At 36.0% G+C, this 7838-nt stretch overlaps 1 protein-coding gene and 1 long non-coding RNA gene across 2 annotated transcripts in view; both read right to left on the bottom strand.

Moving 5' to 3' along the window:
• Positions 1–158, bottom strand: part of LOC116993608 (HEAT repeat-containing protein 1-like) — a 23942-nt gene extending 23784 nt beyond the window's left edge. Inside the window, exon 1 of the mRNA XM_033054428.1 lies at positions 126–158. Coding sequence (XP_032910319.1) covers positions 126–158 — 33 coding nt within the window. The remainder of the gene's footprint in view (positions 1–125) is intronic.
• Positions 159–1097: 939 nt separating this feature from the next.
• LOC116994044 lies at positions 1098–4794 on the bottom strand. The gene is made up of 3 exons (XR_004417407.1): positions 4747–4794; positions 1532–1615; positions 1098–1139 (listed from the first exon to the last, which is right to left on the bottom strand). It is a non-coding gene; the product is annotated as an uncharacterized LOC116994044 (long non-coding RNA).
• Positions 4795–7838: the final 3044 nt, after the last annotated feature.

Consider the following 7838-nt stretch of genomic DNA (forward strand, 5'->3'; position numbering starts at 1 on the left):
CTGACATTTAGATCACGTCAGTGAGAAAGGTTTTTCTTCTCTGATTACCAGGTACCTTTAAATGAGTTAATGTATGTATAAAAGAAACAAGACTTCCTCTTGAGCTAAAGCTAGGACAGAGTTGCCTGCTCTGTTCCAGACAGCATCATACAAGCCATCAATTCACAATGAAGTATTCATCTCAGCTATCTCTGATAACGTTTCTTGGCATGATATCTAAACCTAATGCAAACAGTCCTTTTCCTAAGTCCTTCATGATATGGTGAACTACACTCAGTCTTGCCCAGTGAGGTAGACAGCACTGGGGAGGATGGAGATACGATAGTTAATCAAGAGGTAAGTGTCCACAACAGTCAAGACACTCAGTGGGGAAGATCTCTCATTTGGACACTATTATCCCATCAACTGCTATAACCCTCGTTCTTGGGCACTGTTGGAGATGTGTGGGTAGCTGCTCTGGCCTCTTTTTCTAGGCATATCTAGCCTCTTGACTTCTTTGGCTTTGCTAAGATCACTTGGTGACGGCTCGGAGAGATGCAAGCAAAAGCAAACAGCACAGACTCACTGCTTAAGTTCGCACTGGTCACTTTGGCCTTAACTGTCTTTAGACTAACAACCAAATAATTTCTGGAATAATGACCTCTTGAAAACAAGGCATAGCAGAACTCCATGCAATCATTTGGGTTTTTTAATATTAGATGTGATTGTTTTTGATTGTTAAAAAAGATTGCACTGCTACTGCCTCTGTGCATCTTTGGCTACAACTTTTTAAGAGGTGACCTGTACTCAGAAATGAAGCAACAATTTTGCATCAGGCATTCTGTGGTCATGCACTGCTGTCCCTTGTCATCCATTGGGTCAGTCTGCACCAGGTCTCCAGCAACAACAGACTCAAAATGACATGACAGTACCAGCTATGTCAGAAACACTATTATACATACAAGTGAAAAGGTAAAGCCACAAACAGGAATTGATCACTTATCTGAACTGTTTCATCAGTATACAAACACTGATGATTTGCACTAAAAAGTCACAGCTGTTACAAAATTAAGATTAAAAAAAATCAGAAAGAATTTCAAAAACAAAGGAGTACTTACTTTATTAGAGCTCCCAGCCTTAATTCCGACAGGTATTTTGCTCTAAAAAAAACCAAAACAACACAGCTTTTACACTGCTCATAGAAATGTTTATGCTTGATTAAAATCTACAAATTAAGTATCATTCCTATAGAGGCCAGAGCAGATTTGGTTTTTTTAAGAATTAACTTGCTCCTTTACCTTCTCAACATGTTATATACAAAGGGGTGCTAGGGATTAAAGAGACTTATTCTTGAAGCTATCTGCTTTGTTCATAAAATGACTAAGACCTTAAAATATTTTGGTTGTGTTTCTACTTTTAGAATGGAAATTTGTCACTTTTACTTAAATTTAAGTTCTCACTAGTAAGTATTGTTACTATAGTACTAGCCACTTCAAATTGGCAAATTTTTAGCCCAAACCCCTTTTTCTATTCTATATGATTTGATCCTTACCTCAGGACAAGGCTCTACATGACAATCTTTGATAGAACAATGGCCGTCATCAGCCCAAAATGGGCACGGTCTCTTCAGGTTGACCTATAAAACACATAAAATCAGAAGTTTACAATCCGCATTTACATAAGGAAACTGTAGAAGAAAGCTCTTAGTATCAGGAAATCCTTTAAAATAAAGGAGAGGATACAGGGGAAAAAAGTGTTATATGAAGTACTTTAAGTCTAGGGGGATTTGGGGGAGTTTGGTCTTCATTTGGTATCTTTTAATTGGTCTCTTTAACTACATAAGACGAAGCTTTGTGCAGTAAACCTGCTAATGATAATGGTCTCCAGTGAAACACACACAGTATATTAAAGTAAAATTAAATCTCTCACTACTAAATTGAAATTGAAACTTACTAATTCAAATAAGTGCTTGGATGTTTTTGGATTTCAAAATCAAACTAAAACCAGATTATTATTTTAAAATGTTAAAGTTATTCCTCAGTCAAAAAAATCCTGACAAGACATTTAGCAGATGGCACAACTTCTTAGAAGTGATGACAAATATCTTCTCATTACAGCTCAAACCCTGCTAGCACATTTGCAATAAAAGCGGAGATTTTAGTTTGCTCCCCCCATCTCCTCTACTCAACGCACAAATACCATTCCTAGAAAAAAAAATGCAAAAGTATTTTTTGTACTTGTTCACTCACATCTTTTTAAATAAAGCACAAAATAATTTTACATTCTACATCACCTCACAGTAAGACTATTATATAAAACTTTCGCCTCCCACCAACTTCTACCAAAAAAGACAGTTAACATAGCTAAATTACAACCTCCTTAAAAGTAAACTATCACAACAAAAAATGCTTACACACTGAAGAAAATATAAGTAACTAGGCAGCCGCTGGTTTTTACCCAGAAAAATGCTGTAAATAAAAGAATACTGATGCCTAAACTTCAGATTAATTCAGAAAGAACACATGCAAATCAAGATGAACTAGTCCCAGAATGACTGAAAAGGACCAAAAACGAGTATACACACAAACTGAAGTTGTATAGCACTTGTACTTTTATCAAACCAATCAAGTAGTGTCTACATTAAGCATCTGATGTTCTTCAGAGTATGAGGTATTGGATTTCATTATCACTCAGTATTATTCAGTCCTTTCACAAATTAAAAGACATTCTTGATCATGAGGTTTCCACATTTTGTGTTTTCTGATTTATAAAACTAGAAACACAAATGTTTCATTGGGAAGCGTTCTACTATTTACAAATCATCTAGCACAATTTCTGCAAGACTTTATGATGTTTTTTCTGGCCTTTAAATACAAACTACCTCATCCATTCAGTATTGTACATTCGGGTTTGAGTTCTCCTATACCAACTTACATCATTGCAAGGGACAGGGGAAAAGGACTTTCTTCCAGGGAGAAGGGGTTCTTCCAATCGAGAAAAGTGGCAGAGGAAGTAATCTGATATTATCTATTATTTTTTCCCCTCCATGTGAATAACTTCTTTTCTTATGCCCTCTGCCATTAGTATTGTTGCTGTTACTGTTCATTTTCTTATCTCATTGCTGTCTCCAGAAAACTGTTCTTATCTCAACCCATGATCTTTATCTTTTGTGCCTCCAATTCTCATCTCCATCCTGATGTAGCATGGAGAGAGAGAGGAAAACAGAGGAATGAGAGTGAGCGGTGCATGGTTTGGTGTGGAGTACCATTCCTAAACCAAAACACCTACCCTCACAATTTCCACATCCATTTATGTGCTTAAAAGCACTTTCACCATTCTGCACAGAGATATCAAAAAAGCTTATTGAAACAGGAAAGGGTGAAGAATGTTCTGACTTACTCTGTTTGTTCAAAACAAATTCTTCCCTGTCACCCCTAGAAGTACTAAGTGAAGTGTGATGAAGGGTAGACTGCACACAGCCCTTGGAACTGCCCATGTGTTGGGAAGATCAGTTTAAAAGATGAAGCAGGACTGCAACACACCTTTAGAGTATGATCTGCAGAACTGCTGTTGAAATGAACATTAGCTCTAAATTTGCAAGATAAAATTACTGTTGTATGAAGTCCCATATACCTGTTGCTCTCATCTTCATGTACTTAATTTTGTATCTTTCTGTTGCTTATGGAGAATCTCATTACCACTACTACGTGATGTATTAGTACTGAAGTTGCACATATCCTGTTTCTCCTGAAAAGTGATTTTAGAACTATATCATGTAGCAGGAGATTCAAGGTGCAGTTGCACGTTACTGCTTGCTCAGGCTAGAAAGGGAAGAGTTTAGTGCTTTCTCCTCCTTTTGCACACTCATAACTCAATCTTGTGTGAGTCTAATATTTGTCTGATTCCAGATCAGCTAGATGACTTTTTACATCCTAAAAAGATGGATGAAAAAGGAGAAAAAAAACCCCAAACCAACCAAAAAAACCCCAACAAAATCAACAAAAGATCACCTTACCAAAGAAACCCCCAGATGACAAACTGAAACACCCAAACTAAATATGTACCAGGTTAAAGAGATGCGTTGGCCTAACTGAGAGCTAAAAGTAGCAAAGTGGCAGGATGCTGCCCTAGAGGAGTGTGAGTTCCTTTTTCCAGTGGCAGGAAGCCACCTGATTAGCTCAGTCAAAATGCAACTTCACTTTAAAGTTAAGCATATCTGAAGACAGAAGTATCAGGCTTCAAATCATTTGCACATCAGATAGAGAAAGAAATGCTTCACATAATAAAAAGTGATATTACATACTACTTGAAAAAGAAACAGTTTTACCTATTTCTCAAAGGAATAACAGTTCTCTAGATAGCAAACACTAAAACCAGAAATAAGACAGCAACTTATTAGAAAAGTAAATCATGGCAATATTTCTATTTCAAATTACACACATTTCTTAGAAGATAAGCATTCCATGCTGTCATAAAATTGCTAAAATATGATCCTTTTCCAGATGCAGCAGTACAAAGGCACCATCTTTAAAATTACCACTTATCAATTGAATGAAAGCAGTCATGATTTACTGACACTGACTCCAGGATGAACAAGACTTACTACCAACATAACTGTCAGGGACTGAAAACTTGCTTCAACCAAATTAAAGAGCTGTTGGCTTTCACTAGGCAGCTTAACACTGGCAAATTGACTTGATATGCAAGCCTTCCTATATTTTCTGCATTTTATTTACATTATTCAGGAAAATACCACTCTAAGTGTACCTTGTAATATCTGAAGTAATCACGTTCTTGCAGTTTCTGTATTTGGGAAATATCTTGAAAGTATTGAAGTCATCAATGCTTTCTATGTCACATAAACAATCATCCAGGACTCCTGTGAGCTATTGAGAAAATAAACATTTTTAATATATAAATAGAATATTAACTGCAGAAAAATCCTTTAAAGAGAAAAATATGGTAATTAAAAGAAATACTAGCGAAATGCAGTTCCATAGCAAATATTTCTCATCACAAAATACCCTGTAACATACCTCAAACTCAAAGTAAAACTGTAGCACTTAGAGCTCAAGCCCACCTCCAAATGTATTGCTAAATCAACATTTGCAAGATTAATAATTTCATCCCTGAAATGTGCTGACACTTTCAGCATATAGAACTTTCTGAAGAATGAGCAACAAGATTTTCCAAATTACAAACACGTGGTATATTAGCAAAGTTGCATATCAACTGTTCTCCTACCAAATGATCACAAGTCGAATTGCCTAAAAAAACCCTACAATCACACACTGTCATTTTATTTTCATATATCTTCTCAAAGTGTGAAAACACTCCATCTAGTTTCCTTAGAGGCATGGGGAAAAGAAGTGTAGGTTCTTCTGTGCCCAAGTAGTTTACAATTCCACAAATAAATTCAACAAATGAATACCAGGAAAAGGAGGCACAGGGATCTATATTGCAATGCTGTGAATCTGTCATGAAACTGAGTATGACTTTTCCAGGTCCCATCCCTCTTCTTGTGCCAGGACAGCAAGCTGTACTGCTACTGCAGTAGGTTAAGACCACCCCCATGAAAAGCAGCACACACTACAAATGCAGAAGTTCTGCTGCCGACACAGAAAGAGAGGGCAGGACTGTGCATGCAGCGGAGAGGACAGCTCCAACTAGGCCGTGGCAACACTCTTGCTGAGACCTTGGCAGTGTCTTATTGAAAGGTGGAAATACTCAAGAGTGGTTCTATGAACAGTTATATAATAAATTTCAATAAATCTAAACTAACTCTCTTAGGTATAGCTTCTTCAACTACTACAAACATGTCTGAAGGGTTTAGTGGTGCTTACTGCTTCTGTTCTTTAGCCAGACAGGAAATTCATTGACATACATTATGGCCTATAAATTATTTAAAATAGAAATGCCCACACATCTTATATCTTGTATGGGATTAGAAGAACTTCTAGCTATTAAAATGTTATGTGAAAAAGGAGACAAAAAATATCTTCTAGTTTTTTTTTCCTCCACAGATTTCACATAGATGAGATTATGAAATCATCTAATCTGTTTTATGCATGATAAATCACTCCCGTACTTTACAGAACAGATACCCTTATATAACCAAGCTTGATGTAAGAGCCACTAGAAACCAAATAGTAGGCTTCTGCTCCTTTATGAAGCATAAGGAGGCCTGGAAAATGGATTTCCCCCAACTCTCTGTGAGAATAAAGAGGTGATGATATAGCATTAAAGCACTTAAGTGGAAAATTCACCTTATGTAGATCCTACTTTTCCTGAGGCACTAAATAGGCTGTTACAATTCTGTAGAGCAGATATGGCAATAAAGTAAAACTAATTTAAGAAAAGTTACTTTAACCAAAAATGTTTCCTGCTGTTATGCTTGCCTTGTTAATGTTATCTGACTTCAAACCTGGGCAAACAACGGTCAAAGAGCCAATGTGTAATTACAGATTTTTCACAGACCACATGACTGCCAACTTCAAAGTCAGAAGAAAAAACTTGTTATTAATGGTGCTTACAGAAATAAAACCTCCATGCACCTTAATATATAATAATTTAATTTCAAATTTTCTTATTGATCCCACATGGGCAGAAATCTGCAAAGGTGCAGCCCTTACAGGTAACACCATACCGTAGAGCAAACAGTAGAAAATTTCATTATAATATAAAAAGGCAAAAGATAACTCTGAACATTTTGCTCAAATATTACTGAACTGCATAAATACGATTGATACAAGAAAGTTTTTTTTGGATTGAGAAGATAAAGAGTAGGAAACTATTTTGATGACCAGCTCATAAGGCTATCCACTGCTTACAAAAATAATTCTACCATTTATGCAAAACAGAAAACGCTTTTTTTGGGGCAAAACTGTCCCAGATAAATGCAATAATTACACTCAGTGTCAAATCCTCATGGAAAAATAAAAGCTGCAGCCTTTTTATTTAACTAAGACCTCAATTCTAAAACATCTTTGAAAATGCAGTACAGTTTACCTAGATTAATGAATTTTCAGAAATGAATCCTCCTCAAAAACTGTAACTGATTCAGGAAATTATGAAGAGAAAAATTTATTCACAGTACCAGAGCAACCAAACTAACTTTTCCATTTTTTTCTCATAACTTTTTCAGAACCTAGAACAGTTAGTTCCCTGTATACACAAAATAGCAAAATCAGTGTACCCTTGGAAAGTGTGCTCTAAATTAAACTAAGCTGTATCTGTACCAACTACAAATTATAAAATACTTTAACAGCACATACGAAACACTAATATCACACAGCAGTGGAGTCAGTTCACAGCACAGTGATGCACCAGCATCACTGGCTTCAAGTACTCCAGTCAGAGGTTTCTTTAATTAGTCTAAGTGCAGGCTTCACTGCTCTCACTTACGATGGAACGATGAACACCCCAAGAATATGCAGGAAAATTGTTTCATTTTGTCAACGTCTGGATGTTCTAATGAATTTGGCTTTTTAATTGGGGACATCAAAATAAAAACAGTGTACTACAAGGTTACAACTACGTATTGCGAGACCTACTCTGCTATTCACACAATTGGTACTTTGCCTTTTTTAAATTGAACTATGTTTGTTAACTTAGTCCACAAATATAAAGTCAAACTGCACTGTAAGTTATCACACTTTTATTACAATGGACAAGTATCATGGTTTCTTTTCCATCTCTTAATTACTTTGAACTCTATAACAAAATCTAAAAGCATTAGCCTACTATAATTGGTGTTCGAGAAGTCATCTGACATTACGTAGTTGCAATTTTTTCTACATTTCCAACATGCTTATCAAAGTGCTTCCAGGTATTGTCAAACCTAGTTTAGTTCTTAAACA

Source organism: Catharus ustulatus, chromosome 3 (genome assembly GCF_009819885.2).
Source record: "Catharus ustulatus isolate bCatUst1 chromosome 3, bCatUst1.pri.v2, whole genome shotgun sequence".
NCBI classification, from domain to species: Eukaryota; Metazoa; Chordata; class Aves; order Passeriformes; family Turdidae; genus Catharus; species Catharus ustulatus.